The sequence below is a fragment of the Diabrotica virgifera genome, chromosome 1, assembly GCF_917563875.1.
Source record: "Diabrotica virgifera virgifera chromosome 1, PGI_DIABVI_V3a".
In the NCBI taxonomy this organism is placed as follows: Eukaryota; Metazoa; Arthropoda; class Insecta; order Coleoptera; family Chrysomelidae; genus Diabrotica; species Diabrotica virgifera.
Genome location: NC_065443.1, coordinates 7,579,701 through 7,602,711, shown reverse-complemented (window position 1 = coordinate 7,602,711; position 23,011 = coordinate 7,579,701). Strand labels below are relative to the sequence as shown.

General features: G+C 32.9%; 1 protein-coding gene across 2 annotated transcripts in view; it reads right to left on the bottom strand.

Moving 5' to 3' along the window:
- The window catches only part of LOC114334605 (uncharacterized), a 348,910-nt gene that overhangs the window by 85,639 nt on the left and 240,260 nt on the right, over positions 1 to 23,011 (bottom strand). The window contains exon 1 of one of the 2 annotated variants that reach the window (XM_050654377.1): positions 10,722 to 10,762. The exons of the other annotated variant lie outside the window; for it this stretch is intronic. Within the exon in view, the coding sequence (XP_050510334.1) occupies positions 10,722 to 10,724 (3 nt within the window). The 5' untranslated portion in view covers positions 10,725 to 10,762. Of the gene's footprint in view, positions 1 to 10,721; positions 10,763 to 23,011 lie in introns of those variants that run through there. 2 annotated transcript variants of the gene reach the window in all.

Below are 23,011 nucleotides of genomic sequence, written 5' to 3'. Positions count from 1 at the left end.
GAGGACTTTTATGTTTTTTAATAAAACTTTTTATACCAATATACAAAAGAAGTTTTTACTTCAGTATGGTTTTTTAACTATGGTATACAGCCAGCTACGGGGATTTTCCCATTGATTTTGTTTTAAACTTTTGTTTTCTTTGATTATTTTAGTTATTTCTCTTGTATTGTTTTTTCTTATGTCTTTCGGATTGACCGCTTGATATCTTTATTTCATTTCTTCAACGTTGTGTAGTTGCACTCGTATTTTTCTGTTAGCTATCTTTTTCTACCTATTGAATCTTTGAAATTCTGGCTTAATTTTTCTTTACGCGGGCAGCACTCCCTTTCCGTTTTTAGTGCCTTTGATTTCCCATTATTTACTTGTTCCAATTTGACATTTAATCGTACCTTTGCTAGGATTAATCTGTTATCGCTTCCTATCGAAAATTTGTTGAGTACTTCAATGTCTTTGATTACTTCTTTTCTGTAGGTTATGATGAAATCTATCTCATTGTTGACACTACCATCCATGTCCAATTATGAGGCTTTTAACGAAAAATGAGTTCATCATGGATACATTTTTCTGGAGTAAGAAGTTAATCAATCGAATTGAAACGTATTAGACTTTCTTAGAGTTAAGATAGAAGAGGCTAAAAGTGCATTCAATAATATGAAACAAAAATTGTGTAGTAGAGACCTCAGCCTAAATTTTAGAACACGAGTACTAAAGTGTTATGTATTTTCTGTTCTTTTGTATGATGTGGAGACATGGACTCTTAATAAACAATATCTCAATAGATTGGAAGCATTTGAAATGTGGACATATCGAAGAATACTGAGAATCTCCTGGACAGACAGAATAACCAATGAAGAAGCACTAAGAAGAATATAGAACAGCAGGGAGATACTGGATTTCCTCAAAATAAGAAAACTACAATATTTGGGTCATATAACACGTGGTGACAGATATGAACTCCTAAAATTAATAATGCAGGAAAAGATTCACGGAAGGCGCAGCATAGGTAGAAGGAAAATGTCCTGGCTGAGACATCTCAGAGAATGGTTTGAATGCGGCTCAACTGAACTCTTTCGGGCTGTAGTGTCAAAAGTTAGAATAGCGATGATGCTTGCCAACCTTCGTCTCGGAGATGGCACGTAAAGAATGAGAAGAAGAGTTTTTTAAAAGGCCAGATCTGTTAAACCAAACATTATTGTGAGAGTATAAAAAATAATTTCAGGTCGCAATGTCTCCATAGAGACCAAGAGACCAAATATTTGCAATGCTATCAAACCACCACTGATTGCTATAGAAACAAACTGTAAAATGCCGACGTACGCCCCTGTCAAGTCAACGTACCTGCTCACCCCATCCGACCATCGCTGATTGTTTGATTACCATCAACAGAAGAATAACGCTCCCACGCCGAAGAAACTTGTCAATGTCATTTAAACGTCAATCACCGAACCGTTGAGTCTGCGTTAATTACCCATCGTGGCTTAATGGCAGTGAGAAATTTCGAAAAAGAAACGAAACGTTTTTGAAGAAGTAATTATTGTTAATAGACTAAGAGCCGGGATAGGTAAAATTTGCTAATCAATTTACGCACCGTAATAATCTATAACTTAGTTTGCGAACTGTTTGCTTACGTACAGTTCGTTGAAAATATATTTACAGCGAACTCATTGCAAACTCATCACGATTCATGAAAAGCAACGAACCAACTATGAACCAATACACGGACGAAGTTTATTTAAAGAACTCATTTCATTTGTAATTTTGGTATAGATTACATTGTGTTTCACACGTTGCTAAACTCACGTAGAGTTTTGCCTTTCTTAGTGTTCTCATTTTAACTCTTCTCATCATTTGTATAATTTTATTTGTCTGGTATTGTTTCTGCCGCATATGATATAATAGGTTATATTGATGTCTTATATACATATTTTGAATGTAGTAATGAAACACAGACTTACTCACAATCATTTAATTATACTTTGACGACCGGTTTCGATCTCTACATTATACAGATCATCTTCAGGTCGGCGTTACAAGTAGTTAAATGATGCCGTTACAAGGGATGCGTTGCCACTTAGTTGTTATCATATTAATTCGTCCAACTTATGCCAATTGGTTGGCTGGGAGAGCTATACGGTAAACAGACATGTTACGCAGGTCAAAACAAAGTAAAATTTTTTGAATTTGGAACGGATCCTGAAGGAAGATGCGTGCTGTGAAACAGGTGATGACTTGTTAGAATGGAGAAAGACAATGCTCAAGTGGTTGTGTATTGAATGTAGCCAAGTATGAAAACTTTATTGTAGACACTTGTACAAATGTGATGGTCTTAGCTCGTAGATGTTTTACGATACGGGCAGAGGTCAAAGCATAGGAAATGACAAATAGGAAATTATTTTAATAATTAAATAATAAGAAAGAAAGCTAATTAAATGAAAAGTAGTAAAAAATATCAAAAAGATTGGTTAAGAAACTGTAAAAGTAAATTATAAAAAGATCAGAAAAGCAAGGGTTTAAAGGAATATGTTCAAAGAAAAGTTATTGGTAGGGTGTGGTGTAGGCACTTACTTGAGAATAGTTTTTAAATAAATAAATAAATTAACACATAACACATAGGATTTAAAAAAGCATATATTTTGACTTTGCTTTCAGTATTTAGATATTTGTTCTTCCATACGTTTTTGTTTTTTTGGCTTTTCGAGATTCTAACTGCTTTCATTGTTTGTTCTCTGACCTCTTTTAAGATATTTCCATAGATTGTTAATTTCGCTCCAAGATATTTGAAGTAACTCACCTGTTACACAGTTTTGCAGTCAATTTCTAATTTGCATCTTATCGGTTCTTTGGAAATTATTATAGGCATTTAGTTTTCTCGGTGTTGATGAGCATATTTAGTTCTTTTGCTTTAGTATTAAATACATGCAGTAGCTTTTGGATATTGTCTTCAGAATCTGCGATAAGGACAGCATCGTCAGCGTAGCAAACGACTCTAAAGAATGTATTACCGATCTAAATCCAGCTGTTCTGGGAAAGTTTTCTATTATTTTGTCCATTATTAAATTAAATATGAAAGGGCTCAGTAAATCGCCTTGAACTCCGCTTATGGTATTGCTGGGTGGATTGAGTAACTCACAGTACCATTGCCGGTCTTAAGCCCGGGTAAAGGAGGAGGGTTCCCAGACCAAGTTGGCCCCCTACCTGGGGAAAATCTCAACACGGCTCGCAGAAATGTGCAAGAAAACATCAAGAAGACGGACTAATATCTGGAATCAAAATAAACTCAGAATTGCCACCTGGAACATCATGTTTTGGAAAGCAAAGGATCAAAAGACAGTAGAAGAGCTCAAAGAAAACAGCCATACCCTAAATAAAAAAGATTAATTTAATTAACCAGTAAATAATTATTTTTAGCAATTTTTATGTAACACCGGGTATGTAGTTCATTTTCAACAAATGATTTTCTTGAATCACATACGTATAAAAGCACTCGCGCTTGAGCAAAGATTTTCATTATGGAAAATCGGATTGCAGTAACTTCTCCGCTTCTCTAACTTCAAATGTCAGATCAAAAGGAATTAGGAGTCTGCGTTATAGTTTCTCTGCTGGAAGACAATTACTTAAATAGAACGCCCGAGTGCCTCGTATATTGTCTCTGGTAGATAGATAGGATACGTTTCCAGGGTAATAAGTGACATAAAGGGATACGTGGTGTGTAAAGAGAGATATGTTCGACTACATAAACCGTACGGGGTAGAGTTTCACGTAGCACCCTTATTAAGGCAGAATAAGATAATATTTACGGTAATTAAAGGCTTAAAAAGTTTAAAGGAGCGAACTATTTTGATACACAACAATTTGATAAACACTTTGGATTTCGCAAAGGAATAGGAATACGTGAAGCTCTTTCTTCACTTAATATACTGATACAAAGGTGCCTGGATGTAAATCAAGATATCTATGCGTGGTTTATTGGCTATAACAAAGCATTCGATAAAGTACGACATGAATAATTAATGAATGAAATAGGAAATTGTTGAATATATGAATTTTGCGAAATAAAAGGCAGATATGGAGCAGTGAGTTTTATTTAATATTGCCCAAGTATACTTCACTCCTAGAGCATCTTCAGGGGCATTTCGTCAAAAAACAGAAAGGTATCTTCGAATGTCATTAATTGCCTGAGTGGTGGCAACTTCAATTTACATATATCTAACAATTACTTAACGTACACTACACGAAGAACAAACAGATAAATTTGAGTGCCGGTAATTTTTGTACTTCTACATGTTGAAGATGGAGGTATAATGTACCTCCGTCCAATGTACACGTCACTCAGTTTTGACGATACCTTGTTTAGTTTAGAGTAAAATTCTCGTGTATTTTATATCGTTATTGTGTGTCTAGATTTTTATTATTAATTAAATTTATTGTACCAGTGCTATTGTGTTAGTGTTTCTCGGACTAGTGTAAATGAGGCATTAAATCGACGGTTTAAACATAAAACATTTACGAAACAACTTTGACAACATCATAAGTTAGTTATAGTAGCAAAGTCAGTCATTAAATTAAATATTTGTTAATGATTGTATTCTTTATTTCCCACGTTAGTGCGTAGTCCTTCGAGTTGTAATTTATTTCATTGCTAATTACGTTCTAAATGGTAGTAAGGTCGCCATCCTTATTTATTGTTCATCTTCCTATATATTTGTTGAACAAATTTTCCGTTTTATCACCCAAGTTATTGTTAATACATTTCGCAGCACGAGAAATTCATTGAATTCACACTCATCTCCGCTACAAACTTGAAACGTTTTATCATGTCTGCTCTGATGGGATCAGGGATAGGACTAAATACTTAGATACTGGGGGTCGAAATGGGGCTAGTAGAAGGAACAGACACATAAAGCTTCTTTGCGAACGGCAGCTCATTGGTTGTGCGGTGGCAGGTCGTGGAATCGTTAGGGGCGGGGGGATGAGAAGGTTTAAAATATGACTAACTACCATATAAATAAAGGATACTTACTCGGACTGGAGGATTTTCCTACTATTTAACGAAATTTTTACGCCGTTTGAAAAATCCCCCGATACACATATTTGGTACTTACTGTGGTTCAATACAGTACTTACGGATACCAAATGAGAGACATTCATCTTAGATTCCTCGTTTGGGTCAAACTGGGCTATTATTTACCATCCTATGGCTTCTATGCCATTTCTTATTTTGTTAGGTATTCTAAAACTTATTTCACTTGTATTAATATTTGGTTAATAATTTTCCAAAAAAAAGGTTACACAAATTAAAATAGGTACATTTTCCAAACATTTGTTTTGAACCTCATTTTTATTTAAAAAAATATTCTTTGACAGGAAATGAATGATAAAAACAACTATATGATTTTACAATTCTTAACCTTATTTTTAGCAGTGTATCTCTAAACAAAAATTTACTTATGGCTGTCAAATGTCACTGCCATTCTATCTAATTTACATAAAACTTTCCGTTAGTTACCATGTTGAAAATAAACTATTAAAATATTTAAAACCTTTACCAAATTAATATCCACTTGGAATTTAATCAAAAATAAATATTATTTCATACCTTTAAATAAAAAAAAACAAAATCCCATCGTCACACGTGACACTTCAAACACTTGTCCAAAAATTTTCCATCCAGGACAAAGGGGGAGGCATTCAAATCATAACGAAACAGGAAACAGGATAAAGTTGATACCAAATCAGAAATCTCATCCCATAACATCATAAAAACTGGAAATGCTTCTCAATACTATAGAATCGCGCACTTCTCTACCGGCATACCTAACTGCGTCACAATAATACTGTATACTCGATTTTCACATAAATATATCCAATGTAATGGAGTGAAATTTTCTACCAGTATTCCATAATATTTACAGGACAAATTGCAAGTCCTTTTCTTCGTTTACCATAACGAAAAAAGCCAATTTTAAACCGGTAATTGCGGTTCTCTGTGAGTCTGTGAGTTCTACTAGAAAAGGCGTTTACCTTTCAAACGTGCTTTTAGAACTAATATTCTTTTCGGAGGGATACCCAACCTTCCTAAAATTGTCCTTGCGCGTCAAGCCGAAGCATTTCTCGAACGAAGATGTTGACCAGTAGTCTAAGACAATTCAACGATCTTTCAAAATTCAGACCAATAGTAACAAAAGATGCTTCGCGCTCAAAAGAAAGGAAAAATATACTCGGAACTTTTTAACGAATCCTTCTAGAATAAAGATGTTTACACAAATAAACAGGAAATTTCCTAACGTTTCTAAATGTTAAGCAATAATCCGTTGTACTTAGAAATAGGGGTGGTTCAGAATATTTATGGTAAACTACTTTATAAAATAAATAAGAAAAATAGATATTTTTCTTGAGATGGGATATAAAATTAATGAATTCTATTAACAAAAGATTGTAGCGGAAATTTGTAATGCTACAAACTTCCTACTAACGTTCGTCCATAACTTTTCAATTTAAGGTTATGTATTTCGAGCGAATTTAATAAAGCTAAAGTAAAAGCAACACTAACGAGTAGCGAACAGCTCGAACTGTTCGTTACTCGTACAGAAACTGGCGTCTGTACTTTTTAGCTATTTACAAATATGAGGGGAAAATTAAATTTAATACTTATAGGTTTTGTTCGACAAAGTTTGTAATTTACTTATTGTTTCTGCGGCTTTCAAATACCCAAGAAATCCTGGGTATATTGCATTAAAAAAATGGTTTTACCCATCGAAAACTTGTAGCCAAGAAATCCCGGGTAGCAAACATTCAATAGGTATGGTTTGACCTACCTATTAGAAATTTAGACGTTGTACAAGGCCAACCAATGGTATTGCATTGCAATTATAATTTTAAGTAGTCAAGCAGTCTATATCAACTTATAATTCGACCCTAATTTGGTAGTCGTATTTATTAGTTATCAACTCTCGCGTAGTTGTGTTAATCAATATCAATTTGTAATCCAGAGCAGCTGCCACCGCTTACGCTTTTAAGAGTTTTAGATGAAAAACTCTCGCGTATTTGTAGTACATACAGAATTCGATCAATCTGGTAGACGCCTTTATTGTTTACTGTTTCATATCTCGCGTAGTAGTGAAAAAGTAAGAACTTAGACTTACTAATGAAGTAAAAACCTCACATGTAGGTAGGTGGTATATAATTTATTAAAAAATTTTTTCTAAAAATGATCCAAGATGGATAAAATCACAAACGTTTTCGGACCAATCAGTCCATCATCAGGTGGTAGAAACTTCAGATCCAAAGTAGTTGGATCTGAAGTTTCTACCACCTGATGATGGACTGATTGGTCCGAAAACATCATCAGGTGGTAGAAACTTCAGATCCAAAGTAGTTGGATCTGAAGTTTCTACCACCTGATGATGGACTGATTGGTCCGAAAACGTTTGTGATTTTATCCATCTTGGATCATTTTTAGAAAAATTTTTTTAATAAATTATATACCACCTACCTACATGTGAGGTTTTTACTTCATTAGTAAGTTTTTATTATGGTATACAGCCAATGAGAGGAATCTTTTCCTTTATATTTTAAGAACTTAGAATCCAACCAGTTTTTATGCTTCCTTGTTAAGTTTAGAGTAAAAAATCTTGCGTATTTTATATAGTTATTGTGTGTCTAGCTTATAGTTTAACGTATAGTTACAAGTTTCGCAAATGATTCTTATTAATTAAGTTTATTAAACTAAAGAAACCACCTTAGTTCATATTATAGTTAGTGGCATTTAAACAGTGCTATCGTCTTTGTGTTTTGCGGACTAGTGTAAATGAGACATTGAATCGGTGGCGGTTTAAATATAAGAACTCTACAAAAGAACTTTATTCAGATCTTAATTTAGTTATAGTAACAAAGTTAGTCATTAAATTAAATATTTGTTATTGATTGTATTCTTTATTTCCCACGTTAGTAGGTGGTCCTTCGAATTGCAATTTATTTAATTGCTTATTGCGCTCTCAATGGTAGTAAGATTGCCATCCTAATTTATTGTTCATCTTCCTACATATTTGTTGAACAAATCTTGTTTTATCACCCAGGTTATTGTTAGTACATTTCGCAGCACGGAAAACTCATTAAATTCACACTCATCTCCGCTACAAACTTCCGACTAACGTTTATCCGCAACTTTTCAATTTGAGGTTATGTATTTCGAACGAATTTAATAAAGCTTCATTAAAAGCAACACTAACGAGTAGCGAGCTGCTCGAACTTTCGAACTCGATATATGTTATCCTTAATTACTAAAGCATCGAGTGCCGAATAATGTACAGTAACTGGCGCCTACAGTTTTTAGCTATTTACAAATATGAGAGAAAATTAAAATTTAATACTATTACGTTTTGTTCGACAAAGTTGGTATCTAACTTACTTTGTCAAAGTTGTCTGGAAACAACGAGAGGGTTAAATAATGTAATATTCTGGTGTGTTTAAGTAATTAAATATATTATAAAGTAATATTATATGAAGAGAGCTCCTGTATCATTATCTTCATCATGGCGCTACAGTCAAGAGACTCAGCCTTCTCAAGCTTTCTGCAACATTCTGCGCTGTTGTTTAAATTTTCCAGTTGGCAACATGCTAAGTATGACCAGTTGACAGAGGCAGTATCCATAGATAGAGAAGTAAGACAAGGTTGCATTCTGTCCTCGGTGTTATTTAATATATACTTTAAACATATCTTCGAGTCAGCACTGGGAGAACGACAGGAAGCTACAGGAAGGGGAACCATAGCAAACACTCGTGTTTTCTATGGTTCTTTATGGCTAAGATCAGCGTTCGTAACGATGAAGTTTTTTTTCCAGAAGTCACGTTACCACTTAGTACCAAAGTTTGTATCATCAGATTCTACGTATATTCTACGTTATTAAACGGAGTAAAGGCCCGGATACTTTCTGAAGCTTCTTTAAAAACACTCTAGGCCTTCAAGATGTGGTGTTACAAGCGAATTTAAAAAAAATCATATGTTACTTGTGTGAATAATATTGGGGTTCTACGTAGAATGTGCAAGGAATGCAAGCTTATTACCATCAAAGAGCACATAGAATATCTTGGCCATGTTATAATAAGTAATTATAACAGCGATATGGCTTGTTGCGACTTATTCTTCAAGGCAAGGTATTTAGAAAGATATGACCAAGGAGAAGAAGAATATCTTGCCTTCAAATCCCGAGAAAGTGGTTTTTTATTCTTTTTTATTCATCGACAACCGGTCCATTCCGAATAGCAGCAAGCAAAGTTAGGATAACCATGCTGATCGCCAATATTCGGAATGCATAGACAGCGTAAGAAGAAGAAGAACATCTTGTGGATCTTCTAAGAACTGCAGCTCGGAATTTTGAACTCGATGCTTAATTACTAAAGCATCGAGTGCCGAATAATGTACAGTAACTGGCGCCTACAGTTTTTAGCTATTTACAAATATGAGGGAAAATTAAAATTTAATATGATTAGGTTTTGTGCGAGAAATTTTATAACTTACTTATTGTTCGGAAACAACTAGGTAATTGGATATAATATTCAGATGTTTTTTTAATTAACGCATAAGGAATGCATAAATAAACAACACAACTGTTTAATACAATAAGCCCAGAAACAGACGAATCACTCTGCAGCGCTACTAGTTGGCGCCACAAAGTAGCTTCCGATGATCAGCCGTAAATTATTAGCGCCATAACAGACGAGCGACTGTGGCCGGCCACAGTCGTTCGCATAAGAACCCACGGTAAACCACTTTTGTGGATCCACAGAGTCGCCGGCCACAGTCGCCCGTCTGTTATGGCACTTATGTAAATTATACGTGTCATTCCAGACGAGCGACATCAGGGGCCAGCCACTATCGCCGAACCTCACTGCAAGTTGCGTCCACTACAAAATCGCTGGCGCTACAAAATCGCACTGTCTAAGCTATGTGGCGCCACATAGTAACGCTGTAGAGTGGATCGTCTGTTCCTGGGTTAAAGAGATGCAAGATGAATAACTTCGGTATTTCATCACCCTGAAAAATATTCGGGAGAAGATTCAAAGTGACCATGGCTCTGCGCACAACAAGAACATCATATTCAATAAAGTCACGAGAGCGAATATGGTCATCATTATCATCATTAACAGTTATTCTATCCATTGTCGGATGTAAGCCTCCCTTATAGTCTGTATACACGACAACGATGCGATGTGACTATGCAGTTCGTTGGTATCGATTTATCGAACGTGTGGACGCAAATCGACGCAGATTTTTGGTTAAAAATTAAAATAAAAAAAGGACTCTTTCTATTATAACTAACTACTTATATAAATCCTTACGTACACTGACATATTGAAGCAATATTTTAGTAAACAAATAGTTAAATAAAAAACTTCAACTTGTATTTTGGTATAAAATCGTTTATTAAAAAATTATTTAAAAGTCATCCAAATGGATTGCAATACTTTTTCGTTCTAATTCAGAACTGCATTCTACTGAGTAGTTTGAAACTAGCACACTATTTAAAGTGGTAACCCCATAATATATGGTTTAAATATCTTATTTTACTAGAACATGGTGGCTACAGATCGATGTTGTTAGATATAATAGAACACATGCTCAAAGGGCAACATGGTTCCCTGCTCGAAAATGCTAGGTAGTTGCCAGTTCAATGGGTACAGATCAACTCTTTTTTTTTAAATAGGTAAATATTTTTTCTTACCATATCCTACTTGTAAAATAGCTGCAACTGATCATACCTGTAACAAAATTTTAATTATTAGGTCATTGCTCTAAATAAACGTATAGAGTTAAATCTAAAATAATCTCTCCCGTAAATATGCAGTGAACCCAAATTATTATTTGGTGCAAGACATATTTGTTCTATATTTTTAAAAACACTAAGCCAATTTTGAATTTAACTCATCTTATATACAATGCAGGTGGCTATTTTCATAAGGATTGGTGTTTTCGTGGAGGATGAGAACATACTAGTATTTTTGTATTGATAGGTAAGGTAAAAAGTTTTATTTAAATATTTATTCTAACACAATTTACATCAAAGTATGCTGGATCTAACACAATATACATCACAGATATTTCACTTGTGAACGACTTGTAGGCTAGCTCTGACGAACCCTAACCAAAACACCTCTAACAGACTGAAGCCTGGACCCTAGTATATTAATTTGTGTAACTGTGTTGCCATTTACCAAACCATTTACCATCGTCAATTAGGCATAATTATCTACCACCCAATTTCGTAGGCTACACAATTAAATGGCGCCCAACGTGTGGCTACAATGTAAATGTTGAAAGCGATTATAAATATATTAAATCGATTAATCTCAAGACTCCATAGCATGGAATTGGATAAATGAGATGTTACTAGACCTCCACAAAACTACTAATTGTTTTTGAAAGACCAGACTGTAAGATAAGGTCAGTCTAGCTGACGACATTTAACAACTTTAATAAAATATTCTTTACTAAAAACATATTTACATTCCCGCTTTAATTAATTAATAAAATCATTTTTTATTAAACGTAAGTACCTATATATTTTATTAACAATCACCGAGCTTTCTCTTCTATTATTCTCCGTCCCTATTTATCAAAAGATATTCGATATTAAAATTTTACACTGTCTCTTCCATCAGGAAGCTGAAATAAATTCCTCCTGTTAAAGAAGAGACTTTTAATAACCTTTTTGGTATATAAAATACTGTCAGAAATTCTTTCATAATTACGCCGTTATTGGACGATTTTCGACAGCGTTCTATCATCTAAGGTTCTCGAAAAGGCAAAATTGAAACGTTTATTGCAGGAAACAATGTAGAGTTCATTAAGTCACATCGTGAGTTAACGTTATACTTGGTAATATAAGATTTTGGTTGTTAAACAAGATCAAAGTTGCTTAGCAGCCAGGTTAAATTAGATATAAAACCTTTGCAAGTTCAGCTTGAAAAGATTTAATAAATCTTGTTTATGAAACTTATGAAAATATAAAGAAGAGTATAATATATTTCACTAATTTGCGATTATTTTGGAGTAAGGATGAAAGCTTTGACTTAAACGGTCCACTGTTCTGAGCAAGTTAATAGCAAATTCTCCCAAAATTAGAAGCACTGTAGAAGACAAGCAAAAATACGGCTCTAACTAATAATGTATTTTATTGCCAACCGTCACTAAAGTCATTCATTATTGTACTCATTTGCCCCCATTTGCGGCAGTAAAGTAACACTTTATTGTACTGAAAGAAGAATTTTATTTCACCTGCTGCAATTAATCAAATTAACCGAGATTGAATGTAAGTGGTCGATGGCAGCAATCGAAAGGCGAGTATTTGAGTGGACTTACAATTTATTTACTTTAATTATTAAAAATATTTCACGCAATTTGCGATATTATCAATTAAATTTATCTCAAAAAGGAAAATTCTGTAGTATTTTGTAATTATATTAATATAAAATAAATTAAAACTTTAGCGATTTAGTAATAATAATTATTATGATTAGCGATTTAGTAATTATCAATATTGATAACTATCGATTACAAATCGAAAGCGACCATCTTGCAAGTTATCTGTCATCACTGTCATGAAATTATTATGACGTCTAAAATTTAAAAAGTTCTTAAATTGTAAATTGCAAGTAAGTGTTAAAACCAATATCAAATTATGTTGGCAAATATTATTTTATATCAATAAAACATATCTTAACCGATTGTCAAATATACCAGCAAAAGAGAAGTAAACTCAACCTTCCCAGGGACATAGGTATCTGAGCTTCTTAGAGACAATACAAATATCAAAAATATCATACAGTTTTTAACGGAAATAGGAATAAAAGACATTCAATTGTATCACAAATTTGCCAGGTATACTTTTTGTTAGTACATATGTATGTATTTACTTAATATTACAATCTCTTTTTATTTTTAATATGTATTTTCCATTGTTGTCGTTTATAACCCCAGTGGTTCGGATGACATTAAATTTAAAAAATATATGTTGGCGATAATATTTTGTATGCACCACGTCAGTAAAGACTCCTTATCGTTTTATTTGCCTCAATCTAGATCTTCATCGTTCATATTTTCATTAAGACAAGATGTACTCATAACCTGAGAGTGGCTAGGCTAGTATAAAGGATGACTAGGAAGTACCTACCGAATTAAAAAACTTTTTTCTCTTTTTGACACACGTACAGTCCCATTTGATTTTAGATTTATTTATATCAATTTATGATGTTATTATACAAAATTCAGAGTTGGCGCAATTGCATGAAATTATTGTAATTTCGAGACCAATTTATTCATGTCAATATTATTTCATTTGTGTAACATTATATTTTCCATAAGATCTGTGCGGTGTCCTTTATTTATATTACCTGTATTTTTATAAAACGTTTTCATCCTTGTAGAAGATGTTTCAAAAATGTTGAACAAGCACAACAAGAATAATAATTCTATTCGAATCGTAAACTGCTCAAAATTCCGAGGGCCATGTAGGTCGGCAGGAGGCCACCGACTGCATGGAAGCGTGCAGCAGAATAAATAAGACAATCAAGAGCAACGAACAGTAAGTTCAGAGGTCGTGTGGCCGCCGATAATTGGGAAGTGGGCCGAGGGCCAGCCCGTCCGCCGGATCGGGGTCCCACTGACCCACTTCGCCACTGGAGCGCGTTGTTATGAGTGTATGCTATCTCGAATTCGTTAGGTTTGGTGAATGAGTGGGCGAGTGTAAGTGGTTTGCATGATTTGTAGGGATTGTTAGTATAGACGGAATTGAGGGAATAAGATACGCCGCATTAATTGAAGCGTTTGTTGCTACAATAATAAAATATGATAGTAGAGGATCCAATATAAGGTCGATTTGCACCGATCTGTTTAATGGATAAAAATTATTGGATATGTAATTTAGAATGTTAACAATTACAAAAAACAAGGATTGCCCGATCTAATCTTGTTCTAACTATATTTCATTAATAATTAAAGAATGACATTTTTTTTATGAATTAAAAAAAATTCGACACGGGCAGATACTATGTCAGATTTTTTGGATCAATCTAAACAAAAAATATCTTTCGTTATTTTTCTCTGAAGTTGATCGTTTTCGAGTTATAAACAATTTAAAACTGAAAAAAGAACGAAAGATGACAATTTTCAATCCTCAAAAACACAAGTAAAATATATGATTTTTATAATCATGGAGTACATAAATTCAAGTTCAAACCTTTTTTTATCAGGTTCCAATAAAAATTTTAGCCATGTTTTATTCTAAAACATATTTTTTTATTGTTGATGAGGAAGGTTTCTTATGGGGAGACGGGCATTAACAACTAAAAAACAATGTTTCAGAATAAAATAAATCCAAAAAGATTATCAAGAACTGATAGATTAAGGTTTGAACTTGAATTTAGGTACTTCGTAATTTCAAAAATGATGTTTTTATACTTATGTTTTTGAGCGTTGAAAATCGTCATCTTCGTTCTTTTTTCAGTTTTAAATTGTTTATAACTAGAAAACGATCAACTCAAGAGAAAAATTAAAAAAGACCTTTTTTGTATAGAATGACCTAGAAAATCTGAAATAATATCTGCCCGGGTCGAAAATAATTTTTTTAATTTATAAAAAAATGTCATTTTTTAATTATTAATTAATTATAGTTAGCACAAGATTAGATCGGGCAACCCTTGTTTTTTGTAAATGTTAACATGCTAAATTACATATCCAATAATTTTTATCCATTAAACAGATCGGTGCAAATCGACCTTATATCGTATCTTAGACTATGAGGTAATCTGAGCAATAAAAATATAAATAAATTTATTATTACCTACCTCTAATATTAGCTTTCTCTCTTTTTATAAACCGTAAATTTCTTATTAACTTTTAAGGTTTTATCACTCTAATTTTATTTATTTTTCTTCTTGCTCTTTATAGGCAATTCTGCTTGATCGTTGGTGGTTATTGATATCTCTATCGAAGATGGTCTCTCCATCTATTGTGCGGTCGTCCGATACTTCTTCTGCCGATTGATGATTTATCTCTAGCTGTTTTGACCGCACAGGTGACCCCCATTCTGCTTATGTGGTTGGTCCACTATTCACTCCTCTTTCGATCTCTCAGCGTATTTCCTGTAATTCTTCTTAGTACTTTCAGATCTGACTTTTCCAAAAGTCTGTGTATTGTGGCTGTTTAATCTCAAACATTCAATTTTCATATCCGATATTAAACAATCTTTTTATCACCCCGTATATCACATTAACGCAATTGTTATTGTAAAATTACAGGTGCGACCTGCTAATTTAGTTTAATTATTGCAAATCATAAATAGTATTTTTGGCTGGGGCATACTAATATTGCTGATTAAATAAAAACCTTTGTTCGTTGGTAGCGTGGGCTATGACCCAATTCATCTTGCCGCTAAGAAACAGAATTCATAGAATGCATTAGAATCATTCCTTCGATTCACTTCAAACAATCAACATGTAGCTTTATCAATGATTATCAGTTTAACAGTCAAACCAGTCACGCTGTGAGGCTCCGTCAATCAGTAGGTAGAATTTTAAGACCTTCCGGGTAGAATGTGTAGTTAGAGAAGCAAAGTTTCATCTTTAATTTGGTGTTTCACTATCGGCGATAAAAGTTACAGCTGAGCTGATTCTATACAGTGGCTGTGTCGGGTCTTGTTTCTGACGTATACCTATGTTCCGTGGGTGTTCGGTAATGATTAACTTGTCAACAACTTGTCAATAATATATTTATTTGTGTCGGTAAAATAGCGTGAATATTTCTCGAAAGAGGGTTTGTTATTCTTTGCGAGTATGGTGGTGTGTTCGCGCCGGGTGGTTGCTGTGACTATTCTGAAAAAAAAACCACAAACGCTAATATGCTTGTGTTTCTACCATCTGGCCAGAAAGACGAAAAATTATTTAGATCTGGCGTTTAAAAGTTGAAACATTTCTGCAGTTTTAAGAAACGTCTTTGAATGCATTTCTAAAGTGAGTTATTGACATAAGGTCTGACAAGGTAATTAATTTATGAGGAATTCAGTTTGTTAAACTGAACACACCAAAAACATCTGGTTAGGGATACATTTCGTTTCGTAAAACTTAACGGGCCCTTCTTAGCATCTGGTTTGTATATTAAATGTGGATTTTATATAACCCATATTATTTCGTTTTGAGAAAAGAAAGTTAATATTTAAAATTAGCAATTAAAAAAATAATAAATGAAGCGGGTCCCTATACCTATGTCGTAATTGGTCTTACACTACTGGCTTTATAAATTCTTGACTTCATATCACTGTTACTATGTTGGTTTCGGTATCTGGTGTGAGTAAGGTATCCTGGCAGTTTATTTGCAAATAAAATAAAATAATAATATAAATATAAAGAAAAATAAGCAGATGTAAGAAGAAAAATTTCTATGGAAGAACCAGAAGCACATAAAGCTGGAAATTGATAAAGAATTTCAGAAAAGAAAAGATTAAAGACAAAATAAACAGCATAAAACCTGAAGACTGGGAAGAGAATTTTGAAGAACTTTTGGTAGAGAATAGAATCGAATGTCAGGAACATGAAAACAAAAACCAATATAGAGTTGCAACAGCAGGCTCGCCAATAAGATTACAGAGCGTAAACATAACATAAATAAAAGAAATTAAAAATGTATATAAACACCTGACGAGGAATACAGCACCTGGACTAGGAGATATACTCGAAAAATTGTGCGAAACGAAAAAATTATACAAACATCTTCGGCAACTATTTTAAGAATGCATAAGCACAAGCGAAATCCCTATGGAATGGAAAACATCATATCTAAAAATAGGGGTGATATAAAAAGGGGTATAAAAACAATTTTGAAAATAACCGAGGAATAGCTGTAACCGGATCTATGAGTAGAATATCTGAAGCAGGATTTCTTACAGGTCGATCCACTATTGAACAAAGCAGTCCATTACACTAAACGATGGAGTAGAAATTTAACACTGCGATGGATACAAGTACCTGGACAAGAAGATAACTTAAGATGAAACACTCGATGCTGCTATAAAAGACAGACACATACAGGGTAGAAAAGGCATATCCATGATGAACGGCATTCTTGGGACCAAACAATATCTAAAGCGAACAATTAGCTCATATACAATACCATACTGAAAAGTATAATCACATATTGCAGTGAAGTTTGGCCACTAAAACAAAGAACGGAGAAATTGTTACTAGTAACAGAACTGTACTTCTGAAGAAGAGTAGCAGGCAAATCAAGAAGAGATCGGATAGCAAATGAGAGAATACGAGAAATGATGGAAGTCACACATACAATAATTGATGACATAAAAACAAAACAACTAGGATGGTACGGCCATGTACAGATAATGTCAGATGATAGGATCCCTCAGCAGATTTTGGCATGGACACTACAAGGAAGAAGAAAAAGAGGAAGGCCGAGGAGAAACTGGAGAGAGGGAATTGAAAAAAAAAAACTACAGGATAGAAAAATCCCTCCAGGTCTGTGATTAAACAGAGAAGAATGGCGGTTAGGAGTCGGAAGGCGTCGGAGAACGCTGTGAATCGATAGTAGTAGTAGTAGTTAATAACAATAACTCTACCTTTTTTTAAATTAATTGTTTTTTTAATTTCCCCACTTACATTTGCAAATGTAGGTGTTTATTAAATTGGGAATAAACACAAACCACTAATAAAACTGAATACAATAATATCTTCATTCACAATGGTCTATCAAGAGTGGTCATTTATTTCCATAATAAAATTATATGATGAAAATTTAAATTAGCTACTAGTAAACAAATGTAAATAATGCTTTTAGGCTTGGATCCTAAGTACAAAAAAAAGTTTTTTAATAGTAAGCTGAAAATTTGTTAATAGCTTAACGGTGTCTAGTCGGACAAACTTTGATATATGGGAACACTAGAACAGGGGAAGTTTCAATTGTGGAACGTGATATTAATTGTGGAACTTGTCATCCTGACAAGTTTATGATTGTGATAACTTGCAGGAAGTTTATTCAATATCAAACTTCATATAATATATTGTTATGATCTGCTTTCTATTACTTTTATATTAATTAGTATTTATTTGATTAATTATTTAATTAACGCAAATCATACATAAAAATTAAGAAAAAATCTCAGGGTGCCTTTTGTCATAAACAATTTAATTAAATTCTCTTAGGTTATACTTATCCTTTCTCGTGGCTTCAGTATCTCTCAATTGATCGTTATCGGGATAAAATAGGAAAAGGAAATAAATAGAAAAATCATAAATAAGCATATACAATTACCTTTATTATCAAAAGCAATGTTCTGTAAATTTATCAATTAAATTCTGTGGGCATAACTGTCCAAAAGAAACTTTTACCAAATAAATTAATCTAATTCAAACAAATATTTATCGCTTTGTTCTTGATACCATTAATAAAACCAGTTAAACAAACAAATTTGGTATTCGCAAAATTACTTATACTTCCTATTAAATTTTTGAAATGTTGGAATCTTAAATTCATATTCTTTTACGTAAAAAAATTAACTTCTGATTATAAAAAAATCTATCACGTGGGTTATTGACTGACCTTTTTGATTCACACACAATGATGTCTCCTCTTGACCCAAACAGCTCCTCCTTGTTGATTCTGTTAGGCTATCAATCAAAGCCCTCTCCGTTCTCAGCAAAAATCCAGCAGCACACCAGCAACTATTTCTCCAAAACACAAGCCAGGCCTCTTTTTGCCAGTACTCGTTCAATAAACTCCAAAACTCTCTCCTCTCTTTCTCTCAACAATAATCTCCTTAGACCCAAGTATCTTTTTTACTTGGTGTCACAAATAATTTTAATAACGATAATTCTTGTAACTTTCTCTCTTGGACTTTACAGAATCAAAGAGGTATTTCTTCTCGATTTGATTTGTTTCTCGTTCCACTTTTTTCAGCTACTCTCACTATCAAAACAAAACACTAGTACTTGCTTCTGAACTACTCACGAAAACTTTTGACTGCTCCTTTTGGATGTCGGTAACACAATGATCCCTCTTTCCAAAACTATCTGAAAATTCCACCTTCTCTCCTTCCTATTCCAAATTGCCAAACCAATCAGAGACATTTCTTCTTCCCCCTTCTTTTTTTTTATTCGAAACAATCCACTCATACTTTCAAAAAATATTCCTACCATGATAATAATTACTTTCGGGAAATTCTACAAAATTTTACTCGGGGTTAAACAAAAAGAGATTAAAATTCCAAACTTTCTTTACCTTAATTTTCTAAGAACTAATTACCTATGGCTTCTATCTTTCCCGTTATAAACAATTGGTTTAAAATAATAATCCTAAATAATTTTCACTTCACTTTTTATTTACAAAATGTTTTTAATTCTTCACGGAAAACTTCATTAAGGAGAAACCACCTTGCGTGAAAGCCAACTTCTAATAAATATTTACAAATCAATATACAGGGTGTATCAAATTTATGTGCCCGCGTTATATTAAAAAAATTAAATTTTTATTCTATCTTTGATTGCCAAATTGATACACAATAATATGTATGAAAAAATGTTTGTCCGACAAATATGTTGGGCATTTTAAAGTCCGACACGTAGAACATGTCAAATGAAAGGAATTATGTTGGTGATAAATAGCAGTCTGATTTATTGGAGAGTTTAATGAAAGGGTAACAAATCAATTGGAAATTCTGTCCGACAAAACACATGGGACGTTTTTGTAGTCTGACGTTCGAAACCTGTAACCAGTTTCACAATTAAAACTTCCAATGTTCCAGTATTTCCGTATATCAAAGATTGTCCGACTAAACACCGATAAGCTATTAATAAATTTTTAGCTTGCTAAAAACTTTTTTTTGGTACGCGGATCCAGGCCTATTTTTAAGAGCTAAAAATATCTGTATATAATATATTATATAAATGATACATTCACACATTCAAAAGTTTTAGTTTCGCCGTTTCAAAAAGTGATTTAACACATTGAATATGAAGATTTTCCTGTTTATTAGTTTGTGCTTGTGTTACTTGAGTGTGATTTCTAAAGCACAGATGATCATACGTCCTTGTTTCGTTTATTGCCAATCGAAAAAAGTAGATCGAGTTTGTGGAACAAATGGAAAGACCTACGACAATCCATGCTTTTTATATTGCGCCGAATTTATGGGTCAGAAAAATTTAAAAATTAAACATAAAGGATCATGTAAATAGGATAAGTCTATAAAACAATAGTTTCTTGTATATTGACTAAATAAAAATATATGTTTGTTTACATTTCTACATGTTTATTACCTAGAAGGAGATTGATATACAATTCTTTCTTCTTCTTTATGTACCATGTCCTTTCAGAACGTTGGTTACCATCATAGCTATCATAGCTGTCTTAATTGTATTCACTGCCACCCTAATAGCATGCTTGTATCAACCCCATACGAATCTCGCAAATTCTTCAACCATGAGTTCCTTTGATATTAACTAATTCAAATTATACAATTTACTAAAATTACATAAATAGTCAGTAATAAATAAAAAAATAATGAAGTAAAACAAAAACAAGCTATTGCAAAATTTAAATAAATTGCAAATAATCAACCTAGGTACTAAGTTTAATAAGTTAAGCTGCTAGATATAATAACCAAATATAGATAAAAATGTATTTAATAGGCTACTGCAATTTCTTAGTTATTGATTAAGAAATTCTTCTAATATGGTTTTTCAGATAGATAGGCTTTTGTCGTTTTCCGGAACTTGGGAAAAGATTTTGCAAATTTAAGTTGTAGAGGGAGATGGTTGTAAAGTTTTTTTTGGAGAATATAATATAAATTTTTCTCCTAACTCAGTGGACGGGATAGTTAAATAGACGCCGATCGAATTTCTGGTGGAATAGTCATGATTCATAGGTTCTTAGGTCTTGTTGAAAAGACATGTAAATGTTTACAAATTAAGCAAACAGTTTTTAAAATAATATATAAAGAAGGAAGTGTTAAAATCCCGTGATCTTTGAAGTAGCTTCTGCAATGCGTTGTTTTTCTGAGGCCAAACAGGTATCTTGTAGACATTTTGTTGTAATTTAAAAATAACATCGGATTGGGCAGCTGTACCAGAATCCCAAGAAGGAAGACCATATCGAAGATGCTACTCGAACAAAGAAAAATATACTATTTTGGAAGAGGCTAAATTGATTTCCTTCGAAAGCAGATCATAATGCATAGCAAGTTGAGGATAGTTTCTTACTTAACACATTGCTATCTAAAAAATATCAAGAAATTTTCCAGCAACAACAGTACTGATCTGACTGTTATATAGAGGTAACAGTTGAAGAGCTGCTTTATAGGATAATGTTACTATTTTACCCACGTTAAAAGAAAGTAAATTAGAATTGGACTATATGTAAGTAGATCAGAAGTTCATAGTAGTATGAAGAGTTGCAATATTTGAGATGCTCAAAGTAATATATATCATCAATATATATCTCAGGCAAAAAGAAAAATTTTTGAAAGGTTTTGAAGAATTTAATCGAGAAAGAATATTTAGATTCTGAAGTAAAAGAACAAGCAGGATTTCGTACGGGTCGATTCACCACATTTTCTTCTAAGCTCAAATTTGGGAATCTCTCATTAAAAAAATAGTTATTAGGTACCAATTTAACTGTACCATTTTTTTTTGCATTAAAATTAGTTGTCTTTTGAATTTTCTTACTTACATTTGCAAATGTAGGTGTTTATTAATTTAACGATAAATACAAACAATAATAAAACTGAATACAATGTATTTATATACAATGGTCTATCAAAAATGAATTATTCCGTCATAAAATTAGGTGCACAGTTCGAATTCATCAGTCTAATAGTGCGGACATAAATTCGTGTGCTGGTATTTTTACTTTTTGCTGAGATAAGTATATTACCTGCTAATTATATTTTAATTGAAATACCTAGTATTTCAACTATTGTTTCCTATTTATATTTAAGAGTTTGGTTTTGATTTTACGATTTATATATTTTATTTACAAATATTATTTAAAAACATTTCTAATATTTTATAAACCATGGGGGAAAATACGGGCGGGAAACCGCCCGACTTAAATTTAAATAATTGTCCGAACAATACTGAAAAAGAAAATATTGATTCTAGTTATAATAATATTATTGATTTAGAAAATCGTTATAGACCAGGCGATAAAGGTCCTTATTTTGTTTTCGTGGAAAGTAAAGAAAAACATATTGGAAGGCTTTTCCCAATTAAAATTGGTCACTATATACTCCCGGAGGAGAAATTAAGTAAACAAGTGGAGGATATAAAATCGGTAGGAATAAACCGCGTAAAAGTCATATTTAAAACTATGGAATCCGCTAATTCGCTAGTAAATCATTATGTTATAAATCAAAATAACTTAGTAGCATATATCCCTAAATTTTACACCCATAAAAAAGGCATCGTCAGAATGGTTGATACGACTTTCTCCGAGGAGTATCTACTAAAAGCCATCATTTCCAATAAACAAATTGTAAGCGTTCAAAGAATGAAAAGAAAAATTATAGACTCAGACGGAAATTCCAGTTTAGTTAACAGACAAATGATTATAGTACAATTTCTGGGCAATGAAATCCCACAAAACATACAAATTAATCTTTGCAACTTTCAAGTAGAACCTTATGTACAACCGGTTGTCCAATGCTTTAAATGTTTGCGTTATGGCCATTCGGCCAGACAGTGCAAATCTAAAGAAAGCAGATGCAAAAAATGCACAGGTTTGGATCATCTGGAAGATGAGTGTCAATCAGAAAATGTTTGTATTTACTGTAAAAACAATGAACACACTTCAATCTCCCGTAAATGCCCTATTTTCACAAAACAAAAACAAATTAAACATATTATGGCTCAGGAAAACATTTCCTTTAAAGAAGCTGAAAATATGTATGTAAATCCTTCCTATGCCAAAATTATTACGAATAACAGGTTCTCGGTGTTAAATAATATTAACAACTTT